The sequence below is a fragment of the Dryobates pubescens genome, chromosome 16 (genome assembly GCF_014839835.1).
Source record: "Dryobates pubescens isolate bDryPub1 chromosome 16, bDryPub1.pri, whole genome shotgun sequence".
Lineage (NCBI taxonomy): Eukaryota > Metazoa > Chordata > Aves > Piciformes > Picidae > Dryobates > Dryobates pubescens.
The window spans coordinates 6,334,814-6,356,495 of NC_071627.1; the positions used below are offsets into that span (position 1 = coordinate 6,334,814).

General features: G+C 57.5%; 2 protein-coding genes across 2 annotated transcripts in view; both read left to right on the top strand.

Moving 5' to 3' along the window:
* Nucleotides 1–9,427, top strand: part of DNAJC18 (DnaJ heat shock protein family (Hsp40) member C18) — a 21,554-nt gene extending 12,127 nt beyond the window's left edge. The window contains exons 6-7 of the mRNA XM_054168583.1: nucleotides 1,843–2,015; nucleotides 7,877–9,427. Of these exons, the coding sequence (XP_054024558.1) occupies nucleotides 1,843–2,015; nucleotides 7,877–8,001 (298 nt within the window). The 3' untranslated portion in view covers nucleotides 8,002–9,427. The remainder of the gene's footprint in view (nucleotides 1–1,842; nucleotides 2,016–7,876) is intronic.
* A 6,467-nt stretch (nucleotides 9,428–15,894) lies between these two features.
* PROB1 (proline rich basic protein 1) lies at nucleotides 15,895–20,396 on the top strand. The gene has a single exon (XM_054168652.1). The coding sequence runs from the start codon at nucleotides 15,895–15,897 to the stop codon at nucleotides 20,392–20,394; it is 4,500 nt and encodes a 1,499-aa protein (XP_054024627.1). The 3' UTR covers nucleotides 20,395–20,396.
* The last annotated feature ends 1,286 nt before the right edge of the window (nucleotides 20,397–21,682 follow it).

The following is a 21,682-nucleotide window of genomic DNA, read 5'->3' on the forward strand; positions in this document are numbered from 1 at the left end:
TACCACAAGATGTCAGTGTGTGGAGCTGATACAGAAAGTGGAGGGTGGAGCTTTTTTGGGGTGGTTTGGTAGAGGTTTCTTACTTCTTTTTTTGAGCAAGTGTTTTTGCTATCTGTGCCAGTCCCATGTGGAACCTCCCACGCTGCCCCTGGAGCAGCTAATCTCTCCTGCTTCCCTTCACTCCTTCCCCTTCTGCTGATCTGAGATAGTCAGGTCTAAGCCTGGTACACAGCCTGCTTCTCCAAATCATGTCCTTAGAAGCCAGTGGCAGCCTGAAAACTGAAATAAACAGTTTATGTAAAGAGAGCAACACCTCTGAGAGGCAGAGAGAAGGGCAAGAGGAGCTGAGGGGATAGAAGGGGCAAACTGGATCCCACTGGGCAGTGTAACCTTTGTGTTTTGGCTGCCTGCCCCTTTCTCGGGGCAGCCATTTGCAGACCTGCCTGGGAGCCTCTGCTCAAATTAGGCAGTGTGGTATCAGAGCAGGCTTTAACCCAGTGGCTGTGCCAGGGGGCCTGATTCTGCCTCCAGGATGTTCTGTGGGATACTCCATGCCCCACTTCACTTCCTGATAGCCCTAAAGGAAAGGGCAAGCCCCTGAGTCTCCCCTGATTTCATGGAGTTGCTTTGGTTGAAAGAGGTGGTTCAGATTTTCAGGTCCAGCAACAACCACACTGCCAGGTCACCACCCAGCCATGTCCCTCAGCACCACCTCTCCACAGCTTTTACAGGCCTCTGGGGAGGGGGACCCCACCACTTCCCTGGGTAGCTTCTCCCAGTTTCTGTTTCTAGGAAAGGATTCAGAAACTGGGGAAAGCCAGATCACATTGCAGTGTATCCTAAGCAGTATGGAGGCTGTTTCCCATTCCTCTACCTTTGCTACCAACTCCCATGGATCTCTGGACCAATTTTACCACAAGATACCAGCAGGTAGAAGTTGGTGGAACCTTCATTCACAGATTCATAGAATGGTTTGGGTTGGAAGGGACCTTAAAGATCATTCAGTTCCATCTCCCTGCCATGGGCAGGGACACCTCCCACCAGCCCAGGCTGCTCAAGGCCTCATCCAGCCTGGCCTGGAACACCTCCAGGCAGGAGGCAGCCACAGCCTACCTGGGCAACCTCTTTCAGTGTCTCCCCACCCTCACTGGAAAGAATTTCTTCCTAATCTCCAGTTTAAGTCTCCCCTTCTCAAGCTTCAATCCATTCCCTCTCATCCTGGCAGTCTCAGCCCTTGTCAAAAGTCTCTCCTCAGCTCTCCTGGAGCCCTTCAGGTACTGGAAGGCTGCTCTGAGGTCTCCCTGGAGCCTTCTCTTTTCCAGGCTGAATAGCCCCAACTCCCCCAGCCTGTCCCCATAGAGGAGGTCCTCCAAGCCCTCTGATCATCTTCATGGCCTCCCCTGGACTTGCTCCAGCAGCTCCAGGTGCCTTTGATGCTGGGGACCCCAGAACTGGCTGCAGTGCTCCGGGTGCGGTCTCCCCCGAGCAGAGAGGGATGAACTTTGAAAGTGTCTTGACTGAGCTGCTGGGGACAGAGTGCTTGGAAGGAACACTGGCAGCCCAGAGCCAGTTCTCTGTAGATCTCTCCAACCATCAGCTCTTTCCCTGTGGTTTGATCTGGGGGTGGGGACCTGAATCCTCTTTTGAGGTGCACAGCTCGCTGTGCCGGCGGCTTGTCATTTCCCGGCTGGCTGGCTGAGGGAGCTGTGGCCCTGCAGAAAGTGCCTGTAAAGAAGCAGGAAATACTGCCCTCTGGGAATGTGGGTATGGAGAAACACCTCTCTTTGGTTCCTTTGCTTTTGGACTGCTAAAAGCTCTTCTTTCTCCACGCTGTGTTGGCAGGTCCATCGGCCACGTTATCAGCAGAGAAACGGAGAACTTGCAGGTGCCTTACTATGTTGATAAAAACTTTGAGAGGAACTACCAAGGAGCAGAGCTGCAAGAGCTCGAGAAAACAGTTGAAAAAGATTACATAGACTATATTCAGACCAGCTGCTGGAAGGAGAAGCAGCAAAGTAAGTTCTTTTGGTCCCACGTGTCTGCCTGCGCCCCCCTGGGTGGCTGTGAGGGCTCCGCTTGACAAAGCACTGCTGAGTTTAGCCTCACTTCCCACTGCTTGTAACAGCTCCAGCCTTGCACTGGTGTTTCTCACATCTGCTCTGCACACTCAGGTTTTGCTGTTGTTGAGGGGCTGTCAAAATTCATTGTGGTACTCAGCACTGGTGAGTGCTGTGTCCAGTTCTGGGCCCCTCAATTCAAGAAGGATGTTGAGTTGCTCAAATGTGTCCAGAGAAGGGCAACAAGGCTGGGGAGGGGTCTGGAGCACAGCCCTGTGAGGAGAGGCTGAGGGAGCTGGGGGTGTTTAACCTGGAGAAGAGGAGGCTCAGAGGCTTATTGCTCTCTACAACTACCTGAAGGGAGGTTGTAGCCAGGTGGGGGTTGGTCTCTTCTCCCAGGCAACCAGCACCAGAACAAGAGGACACAGTCTCAAGCTGCACCAGGGGAGGTTTAGGCTGGATGTTAGGAAGAAATTCTTCCCAGCAAGAGAGATTGGCCATTGGAATGTGCTGCTCAGGGAGGTGGTGGAGTCACCATCCCTGGAGGTGTTCAAAAAGAGGCTGGATGAAGCACTTAGTGCCATGGTTGAGTTGATTAGATGGTGTTGGGTGATAGGTTGGACTTTTGAAGGTCTTTTCCAAGCTGGTTAATTCTGTGTTCTCACTTGGGGAGACAAGTATTAAGGAGGTTTCACCAGCTGAGAGAGTTCTTTTTCTTCCACTCAGTTTTGTTTATCCTGGAACATTTAGTGATGTTTTAAATGCAGAATCAAGCCCTGAGAGATCATTAGGGCTGGAAAAGATCTTCAGGCATCAACTATTCCACATTCCCCTTGCTGGAGCAGAATTATTTTTGCTTTCATAAGAAGTTTAGCTTAACTTTCCCATGAAAACCTCTCATCCTTTCACTACAGGCCCTTCTAAACAGTCCCTCCCCAGCTCTACTGTAGCCCCCTTCAGGTACTAGAAGGCCTCTCTAAAGCCTCCCTGGAGCCTTCTCCAGGCTGAACAGCCCCCAACTCTCTCAGCCTGTCCCCACAGAAGAGCCCACAGCCTGTGCAGGTGCTTTTGTTGCTCCTGCAGAGGACTGTTCCTGGTATCAGTTTTCAGAGCATGCTTCTGTGCCTGTGCTGTGAGCTCATTTGCATTTTCTATCTTTAGATGAGTTTGAGATCTTCTTTCCACCAGAGTCAAGATTGTCTTTTAAAAACAAGAATTGAATAGAGGGAAGGAGAACAGAGAAATGTGAGCATTCAGAGATGTTGTGCTCACATCAGTCCTAAGGCAGCCAGTGGCTTCTTTTAACCCCATGTTGTAGCACTTGTGAGGTGGTACTGAGATAGCTCACTGCCAATAGAGCAAATCCCTGCTGCTTTTGGAGCTGTACAGAATAACACAGTCCCAGACTGCCAGCATGGTGGGGTTGGAAGGGACCTCTGGAGATCATCCAGTTCCACCCTCCTGCTAAAGCAGGGCACCCACAGCAGCTTGCCCAGGAGCACAATGGCCTGATGGGTTTGGAAGCTCTCCACACAAGGAGACTCCACAACCTCTCTGGGCAGCCTGCTCCAGGCCTCCAGCACCCTCACAGCAAAGTTTTTCCTTGTGTTCAGGTGGAACCTCCTGTCCTGCTTCTGGGCACCACTGATCAGTCTCCTCCCATTCTCTTGCCCCCCACCTATTATCTTCTGCTGAGCATTGCTCATATCCCCTCTGGGGCTGCTCTTCTCCAGGCTCACCAGCCCCAGGGCGCTCAGCCTTTCCTCCTCACAGAGATGTTCCAGGCCCCTCAGCACTTTTGTAGCCTCCTCTGACTCTCCAGTAGTTCCCTGTCTCTCTTGAGCATCTCTCAACAACATGGGCAATGGGCAACAGGGTTTGCAAGGCTGTGAGAGACAGTTTGGCAGAGAGGGAGGGAGATGATCCATCCAGCAGGGAATGCCAAGTGATGCCTGCAGAGCAGGGCTCCTTGGGCACTTTCTGCACTTAGAGACTGCATTAGTCACCTGTCTGCAGATGCATTTGCAAGGTCCACAATTAGCAGTAGCCTGAGGAGACCACTGTAATTAACCCCCCCACACATCTGCACAATGATTACCAGGCCAGCAAGCAGGTAATGAGCTCAGCAGAGACTGTGCTAACCTTGGTCCAGCTGGGTTGGCAAAAATAAACTGAATGCCAGACAGAGTGCTGGGGAAAAGTTCTCTGGAGGTGTTGAGAGGGCTCTGAGTCAGCTGTTGCTTCATCACTTTGGTCCATTAAAGCTTGTTGGAGTGTTTTAACTTCACATGGTCAGCCCATTCTGGGCAGTTGAAGGCCTATGAATAGGACTTTTGTTTACTGAAGGTGCATTTCTCCTTAGCACCAGCAGAATGGCCATGGATTGGTTAGCTAGGAACAGATGGAGTTTGAAAGTTGTTTAGGACTTCAAGGGTGCTACTGGTTTCCAGCTACCTGAGTGAGCTTCACAAGCAATTGCTCTGTCAGTGTCTGGTTCAGCCAGCTGCTGTTACAGTGCTGCACTGGACAGGCTTCCTCCCTTCACTGCAGAACAGTGTGAAAGCATAGAATAGAATCACAGAATGGGGAGGGTTGGAAGGGACCCTCCAAAGTGCATCCAGTCCAACCCCCTGCAGTCAGCAGGGACATCTCAGGATGCTTGCAGGCAGAGCTCCAACACAGACCCAAACAAGGCTGGCAGAAGGCAAATTGCTTCCTTGGAAGTTTCTGTCATTCAACACTGAATCATAGGATGGTTTGGGAGGGACCTCCAAAGGTCATCCAGTCCAAACCTCTCTGCAGTCAGCAGGGACATCCTCCACTAGGTCAGGTTGCCCAGAGCCCTATCCAGCCTCACCTTGAGTATCTCCAGGGACAGGACCTCAGCCACCACTCTGGGCAGCCTGTTGCAGTGTTCCACCACTCTCATGGTGCAGAACTTGTCCCTGACACCCAATCTAAATCTGCTCTTCTCTCCTTTCAAACCATTGTCCCTTGTGCTGTCCCTGCAGGCCTTTGCAAACAGTCCCTCTGCAGCCTTCTTGTACTGGAAGGCTGCTCTAAGGTCTGCCTGGAGCCTCCTGTTCCCCAGGCTGAACACCCCCAGCTCCCTCAGCCTGTCCTCGTAGCAGAGGTGCTGCAGCCCCCTGATGCTTTCTGTGGCCCTCCTCTAGACCCACTCCATCATGTTGACTTCTGCTGAAAAGATGATGAGAAAGCTCAGCCATTTCTCCTGAAATCTTTGCTGTGTTCAAGTACCAGAAGCACAGCCCAGGGGTTTTTTTCCAGGAGGTGGTCCAGCTGTGGTAGCACAACTGCAAAGTAAGGCTGCAGATTGCTCTGAGTTGTAGCAAATACAACTGTAAGCAAGAGAGGATTAAGGATCTCTTGTTGGAATTTGGTATTCTGGGGCTTGGTTCAAAGGAGCAATTCCATGTAGAGGACTGAAAAGCACAAGAAACCTACCTGACAGGATGAGTGCTGTGAGGACTGCAGGCATTTACAGGGGACAGCGTTGCCCAGTTGGAGAAGTGTAAATTAAGATTCTTCCCTGCTGAACTCCAGGGATTCTGGACTGGGAGACAATCAGCAGAGCTTGAGTTCTGCTGCAGGCTTGTCAAGGCTCTGGGCACTCCTTGAGTGGCATTTTAGTTCAAAAGCCTGAAAATTGATTCCTGATCTGAACTGCAAGGTTCAGGGCTGTCAGTTCCTTAAGCTTTTCAAGCCATAGGAGATGGGTTAAATGGCTTTGCATGTCAGTAGGACAGGGACAGAGGACCTAAGGTGTGAAAGGACCTATTGAAGCTCTTTCCACTCTGAATTATTGTGTCAAATGAGGTGGGCTTGGGAGGTGTGGAAAAGCTCTTTGAGAAAGTGGAGTGTCACCAGGCAGCCTGTGCTGAGGGGAAGTGCTGACCTTTGCAGAAACCAATTAAGTGTGGCCCTCTGAGGTGCATCTAATCCTGCAGCTGCATTGTTCTGCTGGGAGAAAGCTGGCTGAAGATTTCCTTCCCTCCTCAGCAAAAGGAAGTGCTCTGAATTACTGAGGGAAATAATTTTGAATGGCTGGGGGGAGGGACAAAACTGAAACAATGGAATCATTTCAGGCTTGTGCCACTTTGGAGAAGGGGGAAAAGCAGGCAGAGTACATTCAAGACTGTGCTGTTAATGAATGGGCACAGAGGCCTTTCAGCCAGGTCCCTTGGGTCCTCCCATCAGTGCTGAGGCACATCAAGGAAAAGACTTTCTGATGACTTCTGGGCAAAGGCAGAGTTGGAGTTCTGAGCAGTTGCAATACCAAAGCCCCAGTTCTCTCTGCCTCCAAAGTATGCAGAATGCACCTGCTAAGAGACTGGTGGTTAAGGGTCAGGTGGGCAGGGGTGTGTCTGGCAGTTCCTGCATCACTTAGTCAGCTGCAGGCAGCTGACACAGCCCCAGGGAAGAGCCAGGAGGATCCTTCTCCCCTGGCTTGTCACTTAAACACCACTGGCAGGTGCAGAGTGACCCCCTCTGCCAGCCTGTGGAGATCTCAGGGGGAGTCAAGCATGATGAGATCTAGCTCCAAGGTAGATAGCAATATCACCCCAGTGCTGTAGAAGACCAGGTGGTGTCCTGCTCCCCCCTCTTCCTGCAGTTACTTTAACCATATACCTTTATTTTAAAGCAATCACCTGCTCTTTATAAAATCATGGATTGGGCTGGAAGGGACCTCCAAAGCTCATGCTGTCAGCAGGGACATCCTCCCCTACAGCAGGCTTCTCAGAGCCTTGTTGGCCTTAAGTATCTCCAGGGATGGAGCCTCAACTACCTCCTTGGGCAACCTGTTGCAGTGTTCCTCCACCTTCATGGTGCAGAACTTGTTCCTAACATCCAATCTAAACCTGCTCTTCTCTCATTCCAAACCATTGTCCCTGGTCCTGTCCCTGCAGGCCTTTGCAAACAGTCCCTCTGCAGCCTTCTTGTAGCCCCCTTTAGATACTGGAAGGCTGCTCTGAGGTCTCCCTGGAGCCTTCTCCTCTCCAGGCTGAACAACCCCAACTTCCAGCCTTTCCTCATAGCAGAGGTTCTCCAGCCCTCTGATCATCTTGGTGGCCTCCTCTGGAACTCCTCCCTGAGGTTCATGTTCCTCTTCTGTTGTGGGTCCCATATCAGGACACAGCCCTGCAGGTGAGGTCTCCCCAGAGCAGAGGGGCAGGATGCCCTCTCTCCATCTCTGGCCACGCTGCTTTGGGTGCTGCCCAGGCTGCCACTGGCCTTCTTGGCTGCAGGTGCCCATTGCTGCCTCCTGTCCTGCTTCTCATCCACCAGCACCCCCAAGTCCTTTTCCACAGGGCTGCCATCTCTCACCTCACCCCCCAGGCTGGATTGCTAACGAGTATGGTTCCAACCTGAGTGCAGGACCCTCCATGCAGTCAGCTTAACCATAGACCTTTATTTTAAGGCCATCAGCTATTCTCTAGATAATTAACATCATTTCAAATCTCATGGGACTTCTAAGCCATACTTTTGCAGTCTGCATTTTCTTTGTAGACAGCAATAATATCAGTCTTGGGGCTTGGTTTGGTTGGTGCCCTGCTGGGGAGGGTCATTTCTACCTGTTTGAGTTTCCAGGCAATCATGAAAGTGCTGCTTCCCCAAGCAGCCAACCTGCTTGAACCTGACGGCCTCTCCTTACAGAGAAGGTGAGGCTCAAGAAGGCTTTGGGGGATGTTCCTGCTGCCTGCAGTGGGGGTTAGGCTAGATGACTTTTTGGAGGTGCCTTCCAACCCAACCCATTCTGTGGTTCACCCTAATAAGCATTTTTTTTGCCCTTCTTTCAGAGTCTGATTTGTCCAACTTGGCCAAGCTGTACAGAGACGAGCGGCTAAAGCAGAAAGCAGAGTCCCTGAAACTTGAGCACTGTGAGAAGCTCTCCAGTCTGATTGGAATGCACAAAGGGGGCTGAGCCTGGCAGGCACCTTCTGGACTTTTTATTTATTGCTGGTTTAATTGAATTCCCTTTTTTTTTTTTCCTTTCTATTTTCCTCTGCCTAGAAAAGGGAAGGAGTCTGTTGTAAAGAACCTGAGTACTTGGTTCCTTCTGCATGTAGTGCAGAGCTGGGCCCAGCTGAGCTCTAGAGCTGGTGCCTGCTGTACCACAGACACTGTACACACTAGATTGGGTTCCAAGGACCAGTGGCACTTTGTACATTAATCCCCTGGGAAACACCCTTAGTTTGGAAGCTGTCTCCATCGCTGCTCTGTCTGCCACCCAGACTCCCCAGGAGAGCAGCCCAACGCCTTTGCTTGCTGTGTTTGACAAGGACCTGCAGTTCACTCCATCCCCCAGCAGCTGACTGCAGCAGCCTTCTCCTGCTGACACCACCTGGGCCTCCTTGCTTCTACAGAGCTGTTTCTTCTGCCAGTGTCACAGCCAACCCTTGACTTGGAAGAGTCAAGCAACCTGCTGCAGGTGAGCACCCCAGCGGGCTCCCAGCTCCCCCTGACGCCACGGATGGAGCCCTGTCCCTGTCTGATTGAGGGCCTTGGGATGTAACCACTGGAGGGCCATGGGACACAAGCATGTCCTCCTCTGAGTGGAGGGCCATGGGACACAAGCATGTCCTCCTCTGAGTGGAGGGCCATGGGACACAAGCATGTCCTCCTCTGAGTGGAGGGCCATGGGACACAAGCATGTCCTCCTCTGAGTGGAGGGCCATGGGACACAAGCAGGTCCTCCTCTGAGTGGAGGGCCATGAGCTGTAAACCACTGGAGGGCCATGGGGCACAACCCCCCTATCCTTGTCTGATTGGAGGGCCACGGGATGTTAACCACTGGAGGACCATGGGCTGCAGTCCTGTCCTTGTCTGACTTTGAGCTATGGGACTGAGCCCATCCTTGTCTGGCTGAGGGCCATGGGGTGTATCCACTGGAGGACTATGGGATGTAATGGTGTCCTTGTCTGACTTTGAGCCCCATCCCTGCCTGCCTGAGGGCCATGCCTGTTCCCTTCTGGGGTGACACAACGGACTGAGCTGCCAGCAGGCAAGAAGCTGAGAGCCTGTGAGCTGCACCATCTCCAGCATCTGCCAAACTGTAGAGAAAGGACAACTTGTGTTTATTTCATCTTCTCATGGGCATATTTTTCAGCTGGCTGTTTCACTCTGATTTTGTTGTATCTGCAGACTCTTCTGTTGCAGCTGGTACAGGGGTCCTGCTTCTTTCTGTTTGTTTTTTTCTGGTACAGTTTTGATGTAGCACATTTTTACTCTGCTGAGCAGTTCTGGATGTTTCAATGTTAGTACTGTAAAGAGAAAGCTCTGTGTAGTAGTGTCCTGTTTTTTTCTTGACCCTCCTTTGAGAAGCCAGGCCTTTAGAGGCAGGTTGAGGATGGCAGCAGCAGGGACCAGAGTGTTACTCCATCTGAGCACTGTCCCTGAGCCCCTGTCTCTGGGGGGATGCCCCATGTGGAATGAGATACTCTTACAAAGGCCATCTCCAGGTGCTGCTGGCACTGCAGGTGCAGGCTTCTGCCCTCCAGCCCTGTGTGGCAGTAGCTGTGCTCCCCTCTCCCTCACAGAAGGTCCCATCTGTTAACACTGAGCTAGGCTCTTCTTACCCCCAGTCCTAAAACCAGCTGTGAGTAGCACAGGGTGGCCTTGGCTTGAACCTAGGGAACAAAGTGCTCAAAAGTTTGAGAAGTGCCAGAATTCAAACTGCCTTTAGGTAGGGCTTCAGCTTCGGGTCTCCACCTGCCTGAGGGTGGTGGTGCAGTCACACAGCAGCGCTCTGCCCGGTGAGGATGTTTTGCCAGTGTGGTGGCACAAGAGGGCTAGGACTGAGGACAGGGACTTGGGACCATTGGTGCCAGAACATGTCCCCTTTGTGCCCCTGTCCCCTTCATTACAGCAGTGGGAGGCTGGGCACCAATCAAAGCAGGCCCCTGCAGAAGCAAAGCTTTTCCCACCTGGAGTACTGTGGCTCTGCAGCACTCAACACAGGAAGGACATGGACCTGATGGGGCAGGTCCAGAGGAGGCCATGAAATGATCAAGGAGCTGGAGCACCTCTGCTACAAGGACAGGCTGAGAGACCTGGGATTGTTCAGCCTGGAGAAGAGGAGGCTCCAGGGAGAGCTAACAGCAGCCTTCCAGTACCTGAAGGGGACTACAAGAAGGCTGCAGAGGGCCTGTTTGCAAAGGCCTGCAGGGACAGGACCAGGGGCAGTGGTTTGAAAGGAGAGAAGAGCAGATTTAGATTGGATGTTAGGAACAAGTTCTGCACCATGAGAGTGGTGGAACACTGGAACTGCCCAGGGAAGTGGTTGAGGCCCCAAAGTGAGGCTCAACAAGGCTCTGAGCAGCCTGACCTGGGGGAGGATGTCCCTGCTATCTGCAGGGGCTTGGGACTAGATGGTCTTTGGAGGTCCCTTCCAACCCAAACCATTCTCTGATTCTGTTCCATGATTTTTGTACTCTGCACCAGACAGAGGGCTGTTAGCCTTCTGCAGGAGAGATGCAGACATCCCATACGTGATGTGACCGTCACAACTGCAGCAGTATTGCTGCTGTGAAACAGTGGCAGGGGGGGAAAACCCAACCCCTTAAAACAGTATTTTGATGTCAACATTTGGTCCTTACTCTGTCAGAGGGCTTGGGGAAGCTGAGCAGAGTCACAGAATCACCACTCTGGAGTGGAAGAGCACTGCTGAAGAAGGCATTTCCAGGGGGCTGCTGGGGAGAAGCTGTAGTGTGGGAGGCTGTGAGGGCAGAAGCGTTGGTTTCCAGATCACCAGCCTCGCATGAGGACAGCCTCATGCTGGTCTTTGCCACTTGTGAGAAGGTACTGCAAAGTGTACAGAAAGCAAAGTTCTTTGGATGTTACTTTTTCTACATGAAATAAGGCTGTAGAATATATTTGGAATCTGCTGAAGGGGTTGGGCTTGGCTCCAGGTTTGGGGTCTTGCCTGACCCTCCTGTTTGACTCCCCTGGCCGTGAAGGGGTATGGGGGGGAGACCAAACACCTTGACTTCACTGGATCACTGATGTCTTGGCCAGAGCCTGAACTCATCCCTAAGTATTTTGCACTTAAACCAGATTGCACCTTTCATCCAAAGATCTACAGGTGCTTTATGGCAATGGGAGACCTCCTGAGAGATGCACAATGATTGTAGGAGTCTTCTTGGGGACTAGGAAAGAGGCCAGGGTGAAGCAGAGAGGTTGTGGATGCCTCCTCCCTGGAAGTGTTCAAGGCCTGGCTAGATGAGTATAGTTGAGAGCTGTCCCTGCCCATGGCAGGGAGGTTGGAGTAGATGATCTCTGAGGCCCTTCTCACCTAAGCCATCCAATGATTCTATGGAGGAGGAGGCTGGAAAGTGAGGTAAGTACCCAAAGCAATAAGCTGTTCTTTGTCCCTATCTGCAGTCAGGGCTGTCACAGGTGACTTGAGTGCTGCTCTTGGAGGGTGTCAATAAAGGCTCTGAACTCTCCTTGCTGATCCACATGAGAGCTTCTTTCTGGCAGCCAGTGGCACCCTGCTCAGCGTGGGCAAAAAGGGAAGGAGAAGCCTGATTTGTGCCCATGGCTGCCGTTAAGTGAAGGTTAGGTGTCAGGATGGGATTGACTTCCAATTATTAATAGGGTCCCTGAAGGGAGAAAAAGAGTTCCCAGAGCAGAACTGCTTCTGCCAGCAGCACCCTGGGTGCGGGTGGGCACTGGGCTGTTGGCATTCCTTGGGCAGCACCAGGGCCGTGCACAGGGCCTTATCCCTCTGCCTCTATTCACGGTTTACAGGGAGCCCTCGGCACTCCCGTGCCTGGCTGTGCCGCCCTGCAGCCCCGGCTAGGAACCAGGCACTCGCGGCGCCTGCGCCTCCCTGCCGCGCAAATGGCGGCGGGGCAGCACCCGCGGGCGTGGGCAGGGGACCAGCCCCGTGCCCAGCCGGCAGCTGGCCCGGGAGAGCCGCGGGTGTGCCCCCGGTGGCAGCTGAGCCCCTCCCCGGGCGCGGCCCGGAGCTGGGCACCGGGCTTTGGGGTGGGGCGGTTGTTCCCGGGGGCGGCCCCTTGAAGCTGGGGGCGGTGCGGCGGTGGCCGCCATTTGCCGCGGGGGTGCGAGAGACGGCGGCGGGCGCTGAAGCCTTGGGCAGTTCCCGGGGCCGGGAGCTCGGCTCCAGCGGCGGAACCGCAGCCGCCGCAGCGCCGAGGCCCTCGCTGCGGGGTCCCCCAGCCCGAGGAGCGGGGGCTGTGCGCGGGGGGCGGAGCCGCTCGTTACGCCCCTCGGGGGGCGGGGCCAGCGCAGGCCGCGCCCCCTGGCACCGCGCGTGCGAACGTGGCGGGGGCGCCGCTGCCAGCCGCGCCGGGGCAGACGCGGGCGCAGGGGGGCGGGAGTCACGGCCCCGAAACAACCTGTCCCTGCGGCTCCGCCTGTGCTGGGCCCCGGCCCCTGCGCTGGCAGCTGCCTCCTGAGCCACAGGAGAGACTCGGTTTGGCTGGAAGAGAGCTCAAGGCGTCATCGAGTCCAAGCGTTACCCGAGCGCTGCCAAGTCATCACCAAACCATGCCCCAAGCACCACATCTGCACGGCTTTGAAACCCCTCCAGGCATGGGGACTCCAACGCTCCCCTGGGCAGCCTGGGCCAGGCCTTCATAACCCTTTTGGGGCAAGAAGTTGTGCCTCATGTCCGACCTAAACCTCCCCTGGGTGCCATTTCTTCTTGTCATATCACTTGTTCCTTGTTTTAAGCCACCAGCTCAGCAGACCGGAGCTTCATGGTGGTCTCTGTTGTGCAGCTCTGGGTGCCTGTAGCCATGTGACATTGGGATGGAAAAGAAGAGGACAGTGGTGTGAAGCCCTTGCACAGATTTGGCTGTGGGTCACTCTCCAGGCTTGGGCAGCCAAGCTGTTTGTATCTGCCCCAAGCTCAGATGCCAAATTCCCTTCCAAACCTCAGGGGCAGTTTCCAAAGCCTCTGCCAAGCAGGGCCAGAGTTTCTTGCTCCTCTGGAGTTACACAAAAGCAGCTGTGGCATGGGAGAGACCACCAGCCTTCCTCTTCCTTCTCGCTGCTTCCTGGCATAGGGCTGGCACAAAGAAAGAATGGGTTAATGAGCAATGCAGTGGTGAGTCTAAGGGCAGTACCCTGCTGGCTTCAACATAAATCCGTGTCTCATTAGTGACTCTGTTTGCTAACAGCCTCACTCTGTAACGTTGCTCTGTAACAGGCTTGTGCCTAACAGGCTGCTCACACACCCCCTGAACTGTTCTGGGTGCCAGCAGATGAGTTACAGCCTCTTAGCATAAAACTGACTGGTAGGAGGACCCTGGGGATCGTTGCCATGCCACCTTCTTGTTCCTGTGCCAAAATCAAGAGCCACACTGAGGAGGGGGTGATGCACGGCAGGCCTAGGAGGAAGAGATGGAAGCTGGAGTCAGCTCTGGCCCCCCAGCTTGCTGCCGTGGCGGTGAGACGGAGCTGCCCGGCTGGTTCCCTCTGTGCTCCAGCGACACACCCAGACGGGGTGTTCCTGGCAGCCTGGGGGGGGTTGGAAGGAGCAGCCGAGCCAGCAGTCCTTGCCACGACCCAGCCACGCGTTCCCACAGCGCTGGCCCGCTGGAGCAGGGGTGTGGGGGCCAGCCCCTCCCCGGCAGCGCTGGGAGCGAGGAGGCGGATGGACACCGGGCGTGCCGCGGTGCTTTCCAGCCACCCCCGCAGCCTCCGGTCTTGCCGCAGCTTTGTGGCAGCTGCTGCCTCTCTGACCGTGCTGGTGTTGGCAGGATCTGGATGGCAGAGTGAAAGCTGCTGCAGCAGCAGCACCGGGAGTTGTGCCTAGTGCAAAAGCTGGGAAGGAGGGAGAGGAAAGGAAGGTTTAAAGCATTTATGTGAGCCCTAAATCTGCCTTGCACCTGCTGCCGGGACAGCAGGACCTGCAGGCAGTAGCACAAGGAACCTTTTCTTTGTGCCCAGGGAGAGCTGCTGGGATCCTCCCATTGGCCTGACTATTTTACCTTGTCCAGAGCTTCACCAGCTTCTGCAGCCCATGTTCCCCCTGTGCCAACTCTGCTCTTCGTCCCCACCTGCAGTAGTGGTACCCCAGATGCACTGAAGTCATTGATAAGCCTCCTCCAGGGAGGTTTGGCAGGACATTCGTGACCTTGGGCTGGACCAATCAACTTCCAGTGGGACACTGGGCACAACCCTCAGTGGAGAAGGGAATGAAACAGCATCACCCTGGGATCTGGAGGCCAGGGTCTGAGGGGTCAGGTTAGCCCTAGAGGAACTGCATCCCGTGCCACTGTGGGTCTATACTCTCCCCCGCTCCTAGTACTGCAAGCCCGCCAGCAGGAGGGGGCTGCATGCATGTCCCCGCGGTGTTCCCGGCTGTGCTGTGCCAGGGCTGGAGCCAGCAGTGACTCAGCAGGAGCCCACCGGGCTGCAGTGCCATGACTCCAGCCCGGGAGGCTTGGGGATGCTTCTGGCCAGGCACAGAGCTGCACCCGTCACACATGGGGACTGTGGGTGGTTGCAGCACCCAAGAGCAGCCCAAGGTTTTGGGGTGCAACCTGCCATCCACAGGGAGCTCCTCTGCTGGCAGCCACATCCCACCAGCTCCCTGCAAAGCCAGGCTGCAGGGATCTGGGGATTTGAAATCCTGCACACACACACTCTCTCTTAAGAGTTCAAGGCTACCATGCTGGCAAGCTGCCCACGCCAGGTCACCTCCTGGCACAAATGCCACCTGTGAGCACAGCCCTGCTGGGCAGTGAAGGGTTAAGTACCAGGCTAGCAACCGGGCAGCTATCAGGAGCTTTCCTCTCGTCCTTCTCCTTGCCAAGGTTTAAATTTAGTCCCTGCATGAACCCGGACAACTTGGGCATCAGGTTGCTGCAGGGCTGGCAGCACCAGGGAGCACCTGCTACTGCTGATTCACTGCAAAAGCCCCCCTGAAAGCTGGGACTGAGCTTCAGTGTGGCTGTCAGAGCCAGCAAGCTGCAGAGACCCCCCGGGCTATGCCGGGCACCCTGGCCATTTGCTTTGAGCCCCCCCAAAAAAGGCAAATAGAAGCTGTTCATCACTTGGCTCTTGTGAGTCCCAGCATTGCTCGGTGCCTGGTTTAATTTCAAGCCTTCAGTTTGCTCCTGGCCACTCGTGATGAGTTTTGGGGGAGCTGCTGCTTGGGGCAGGGCTGTTTTGGGTGAAGCCCGCGGGATGGGGACATGCCACCCCTGCAGTGAGGCAGGCAGAGGTGCTGGTTTAATTTCAAGCCTTGAGTTTGCTCCTGGCCACTCGTGATGAGTTTTGGGGGAGCTGCTGCTTGGGGCAGGGCTGTTTTGGGTGAAGCCCGTGAGATGGGGACATGCCACCCCTGCAGTGAGGCAGGCAGAGGTGCTGGGAAAGGAGCAGTGGCAGGGACAGAGCAGCAGCCCGGGGCCGGGCCATGCCCTCTGCACTGAGGATGGGATGTCCCCAGAGGGGTCTGCGGGTCCCCCAGCCCCATGGCAGCCCAGCCCACCACACCAGGGGTCACAGCCTGGGCGCCCCTGTGGGGTACAGATATCCCCTGGCACCTCTCCTGCAGGTCTGGGGAGCAGTGGCGTGGGCTGAGAGGGCAGAGCTGGCAGCCCCCCGGCAGACCCCTCAAGCCGGGGGTGGCAGTGACATCCCTGCAATGCTCTTGGCATCGCCTCCCCCGGGCTGGCGCTCGCTGAGGTCCATGTGATCGAGGGGCTGCTCCGTCCCGGCGCTGGGTCCAGCCGCCGCCGCGACGGCGACAGAGACAGAAGGTCGAGCCAGCGGCCCCGGCGGAGTGTCCCCAACACCGAGGTGGGACCCCCAGCACAGGCTGGCACCCCCCGGGGTCATAATGCCTCGTGGGAAGACGGACCCCGTCCTGCTGTCCCACGCTGAGCTGCCCGTCACCGATGGCGAGGGTCCCCGCGGCAGCTGCGAGGGCCGGAGGTCCACGTCGGAGGAGGAAGGCCACCTCCCCGGCCTCCCCCGCGACGACCTCACCAAGAGCATGTCAGGCTCCTCCGTCTCCTCCTACCACTCTGCCCTGTGCTCCGAGGGGACCGAGACCTTCAAGGACTGCCTGGAGTTTCTGGACGAGGAGGCGCCGGTGCCCAGGGACGCGGGGCAGAGGGGCAGCCGTGCAGAGGGGGCTGCCCCGGGACGCTGGGCAGTGACGGAGGCCCCCAGCGTCCCCCCGCCGCCCGTCCCCCTCGCCCGCCCGCAGCAGGCTCAGCTGTCCGTCGCGGCTAAGAATAGCTCAGCGCTGGGGCAGGGGGGCAGGATGGGTCCCCTCGGCGGGGACCGGCAGCCTGCCACCGTTGCCACTACCGCCAGCAGAGAGCTGCCTCTGCCCCGGCCGCCCGGGGGGATGCTCGGAGGGGCACCCAGCGATTCGGACGAGGCGGACGGCGAGGTACGGGCACTGACAGCCAGGGCTTTCCGCAGCCTCTCAGGTCTCCCCGGTGCCCACCTCGACATGTACAGCTCCCACACCTCCTCCAGCCTCTCCAACTCGCTGTCGGAGGACGGCGGGCGGCCACGGCGGAGGCCAGTGGACAGCGGCGAAGCTCGGGGCACGGTGGCAGCCCTCCACGGTAGGGTGGGATGGCCCTTCCCCGCCAGCGTGGACGGGGAGCTGCTGGGCTTGCTGGGGAAGGAGCAGTTCGAGTGTGTGGACGTGGAGCTGGAGAGCGGGGAGAACAGGAAGGGCCACTGCAAGAAGAGGACCGTACCCAAGCGCCAGATCCTGCTGAAGAGGAAGGAGAGGAAGGAGACAAGTTTTGGCCCGAGGGGGGACATCTCGGTCCCCCAACCTCTGCCCCCCACCAGGAAGGAGCCCCTTAGCAAGGGCAGGGCCGTCGGAGAGGACTTCAGGCTCAACTACAAGCAGTTCATGAAGACAGCGTCCCTGGACACCAGCGCTGACAAGACCAGAGCAGCCTCTAGCCTGGTGAAAAACGTCCTCGCCAAGAAGATGCAGTACGAGCAGATGATCAAGATGGAGCAGAAGGGACTGCGGGGCAGCTCGACCTCCTCGGGGCCGTCCTCCACTGGCACCGACCTGCTAGGGGATGGCCTGGAGGGCAAGTCCAGCTCACTCTCCCGCTCAGACTGCAGCTTCTCAGCCGAAGACTTACGGGGCAGTGGGATGCTGGCAGCTACGGTGGACACAGTGACGGTGGGGGACACCACCACGCATCCCGCCAGGGGGGTGGTGCTGAGTGAGGCGATGAGGGAGAACGTCTGCAAGCTGAAAAAAACCTTCAACGAACTCAACGAGAGGATGAAGTATCAGGAGGTGCTGGAGGGCCACCGGCTGCCTGACGCTGATGAGGAGCCCGAGTCGGAGAGGACTCGCTACCGGCGAGCACGAGCCTTGTTTGAAACCCACTGTGGGGTGGGGAAGGCGCTGGATGTTGCCCCCAGATTTGAGAGGGTGCCAAAGCCCTGGCCCAGCTTGAGGGAGCGAGCCATCTGCCCCAGCCACCCCCAGCCCCGCCGCTGCGAGCCCAACAGCCGGGCGCTCCCCGCCATGCCATCACGCCACCTCTTCACCTCCCGGGCGCAGGACGTGAAGCTGCTGCCACAGAGCCAGCAGGAGGAGAAGCCACCAGTGGTGTCCCACCAGCTGCCCGGCCCTGGCTCCCCAACCCGCGGGTGCCCACCAGCCATTCCCCCTAAGCCAAAGGAGAAGGGGAAGGTCTGCATCCCGCAGCCCCGGGACGTGCGCAAGCTGGTGAAGAACAGCTACAGCCTCTGCTTCGGGACTGCCAGCACATCCCGTGGCACATCCCGTGGCACCGTGGCACCAGCAAGCAGTGGGGAGCCACCCCCAGCCGCCCCGCTTGTCATCCACTGCACTTCGGTCCGACGCCAGGAGCCTGTGGCAGAGCCTGGGGATGAGGAGGGGCTGGCAGCCACCAGCCAAGAGCCAGCCCCGGCGTGTGCCGAGGGACCCACGAAGCTCACCAGCAGCCAGCCCTTGCTCACTCAGGGCTCCCCTGTCCACATCACGAGGGTCCAGGCCACACGGAGAGGGGTGACCGCTGCGGAGGGGCCGCCGACATCACCCCCACACCGAGAGCGGAGCGAACTCAGGGTGCCACCACGGGCACCGGCAGCCGAGGGCGTGCCACACGTGGAGACACACCTCCACGTCCTTGTGGGCCGGAGGTCCCCGGCCAGCGCTTCTTTGGGGACCTCTGCAGTCCCCAGCCCGGAGGCGGCCAGGGAGGGCTCCCCGGCTCAGAGCACTGCGGTGCTGCGGACGGAGAAGACCGTTCTCCTCCCACCATCGCCATCGAGTCCCACGGAGGGGAAGGAGGGACGTAGCCATGGTGGCACAAGAGCGCTCCAAGGGGCTGAGGAGCTTGAGTCAACGGTGCATCAGCATGGCAGCAGAGACAGCAGGAACCCCCACGCTGGACCCCCGGCTGGCGACGTCGTGCACCCACAGCCTGCACATCCAGGAGCAAGAAGAGCACCAGAGCCACTCACAAGAGAGCAGAGGCAGAAGCAGCCAGTCAGCCAGCCGGTGTCAGCAGGGAGTGGTGGCTTTGCTGTTGGCCCTGGCCCTGCTGCCCCATTTGGAGCTGGGGAGGGTGGTAAAGGTGCCTCTGGCCAGCTGCCGGAGCAGAGGGAGGCCTGGGAGCATTTACCCAAATGGCAGGCGGTCACTGAGCCACAGCTGCCTCCTGCCCCAGCAGACACCTCCAACTACTTGGCAATTCCTGTGAAAGCCCCCAGATCCTCTCCCATGCCAAAGCTGCCCTTGGTCCCCAGCCCAGCCAGCGCATCCTCTGGGACCTCTGCAGTCCCCAGCATAGCCAGCACATCCTTTGGGACCCCCTTGGTCCCCAGTCTAGCCAGCACATCCTTTGGGACCTCTGTAGTTCCTAACCCAGCCAGCATGTTCTCTGGAACCCCTTTGATCCCCAATCCATCCAGCATGTCCTCTGGAACCCCTTTGATCCCCACCCCAGCCAGTATGTCCTTTGGGACCCCTTTGGTCCCCAATCCATCCAACGTGTCCTTTGGGACCCCTTTTATCCCCAACCCAGCCAGCATGTCCTTTGGGACCCCTTTGGTCCCCAACCCAACCAGTGTGTCCTTTGGGACCCCTTTGGTCCCCAACCCAACCAGTGTGTCCTTTGGGATATCTGCAGTCCCTAACCAGCCCACCAGCACATCATTTGGGACCCCCATGGTCCCTAACATGACCAATTCACCCTTTGGCTATCCATCAGCCTCCAGCCTGGCCAGTGCATCATTTGGGACTTCCTTGGCCTCCAATCCTACCAACAAGTCTTTTGGCACCCCTTTGATCCCCTACCTATCCAGTGCATCCTTTGGGACCCCCTTGGCCCCCAATCCATCCAGTGCATCCTTTGGGACCCCTTTGTTCCCCAATCCAACCAGCTCATCCTTTGGGACCCCCTTTGTCCCCAGTCCATCCAGTGCACCCTTTGGGTCCCCCTTGATCACCAACCCAGTCCCCACCTCCCTTAGGCACCCATCAGTCCCCAGTCTAGCCAGCACATCTTTTGGGACCTCTGTAGTTCCTAACCCAGCCAGCATGTCCTCTGGGACCCCTTTGGTCTCCAACCCAGCCAGTGTTCCACTGGGAACTGGTTTGCATCCCCTGCCCAGTGGGGAAGCACCTTGGAGCAAGCCTGGCCCCGAGACCCCCCTGCCCCAGCCCCCCAAGGGCCTGGTGGCTGCGGAGCACCCGGTGCTGCTGCCCTCAGCCCAGCCCCAGCCTCGCCTCGAGGACCCTCCCCACTTCCTAGGGAGTACCGACAGAGCCCCACCGAGCAGCAAGACCATGCCAAGCCCCACCAAAGCCTTTGCCCCCCAGCCGCCCCCGCACCGGAGGATGCTCGTGGATCCCGACAGCGGGAAGTGCTACTACATGGAGCCGCCGCGGCAGCCCCAGCTGAAGACACTCTACGACCCCGAGACCGGGCAGTACCTGGAGGTGCTGATCCCACCGGCAGCATCGCACACGGGGCTCTACCAGGCTCCTTTCAATCCCCTGGTCGTGGCCCCGGGGGTCTACGGCCCACCCCACGTGCCCTACAGCAGCTTCCCGGGGCTGACGGCACCCCAGCCACCCTCTGCACCCTCTCCAGTGCGCCCTGAGCAGCCAGCTGCCGAAAATCCCAGCTTCTCCGGGACCTTCAGCTCTGCCGCCAAGGCCGAGGGGCCGCCCGCTACCGGGGGTCCTGACTGCGGCTACCTGGAGAGCCTCTACTACATCCCCACGGGCATGCGGGCCAGCCCCGGCCCCAGCCAGCCCCCTGCCCACGCCAGCCCTGCTGAGCCCGAGAAGGGGCCGATGCTCCGGATGTGATGGCCCCTGGGGCTGTGCGGCGTGTCCCGTCCTGAGCAGCTGGGCTTTAAGCCCCAAATCAGCATCATCCTTGGCACAGGACAGGTTCCCCTGCCCACGGCTGAGCTGGTGAAGTGCTGAGGGTAACAAGCACCGGCTGGACCTCACCAGCGCCTCACGGGAATGGGCAGAGAGTGGTTTCCATGGTGGCAGCCTTGCAGGGGGCTGAAGCCACAGGCCCAGGCCAGCAAAGGGACCAGATGCATGGCCCCCACTTTCCTCGTACTACTGGATCCATCCCAAGGGCATCTGGAGCTGCTTGGAACACAGGGATGGTAGCTGGGCCACCACCAGCCCCCAGCAGACATGGTGGACACCCTAAATTAGTAATAAAACTGCTGAGGCAGCATTGAAACCCTGCCTCGGTGTGCTCTGTAAAGGGGAGGGGGTTGAGGGAGTCCCACCGCCCCTCCAGGGGTGCACTCCACAGTCTGTCTGTCCCAGAGAGGCCACTGGATGAATCTGAGTCCATGGGAGGGGTGCTGCTGTCATCAGTGAGCCCTGAACTCCTGCCCTTGAGCCCCAAACCCTACTTTGAGCCCCCAGCCTCAGCCCTTGAACTCCAGTCATGAGCACCAAACCCAAGTCCTCGAATTTCAAATCCCATCCCTGAACCTCAAACTTCAACTTTGAGCCCCTAGCCTTGAACCCCAAATTCTAGGCCTGAATCTCAGCCCTAAATCTCAAATCCCAACCCTGAGCACCATTTCTGAATCCCAGACCCCAGCTCTGAGCCTCAGCCCACAGCCCTGAAAGCTAGTCCTGAACCTCAAACCTCAGCCCTGAGCTCCCATCCTTGAACCCTAAATCCCAGCCCAGAACTCCAAACTCCAGCCAAGAACCCCAAACTCTGTCCTTGAACCTCAGACTTCAGCCCTGAATCCATAATCCCAACGTTGAGCCTCATCCCTGAACCTTAAACTCTGACCCTCAGCCTTGAACCCCAGGCTCTTCGAACCTCAGACTCAACACTGAGCTCCCAGCTCTGAACCCTGATCTCTGTCCCTGAATCCCAAACCCCAGCCCTGAGCCCCAAAATGCCACTCCAGGAGGGTGCACACCAGCCCCGGGCGGGTGTGGGTGGAGGAGGTGTTACGGGGCTGGAGGACACCGAAACCCTCCCGGAGCCGGTTCAGAGACACCAACCCCGACCCCCCCGGGGCCGCCCCAGCCGGATGCAGGTGCTGGAGCCGCGCATCAGCAGCCGCTCGCCAGCCCCGCGGGGTTTGTAGCCGGCCCCCGCCTCCGC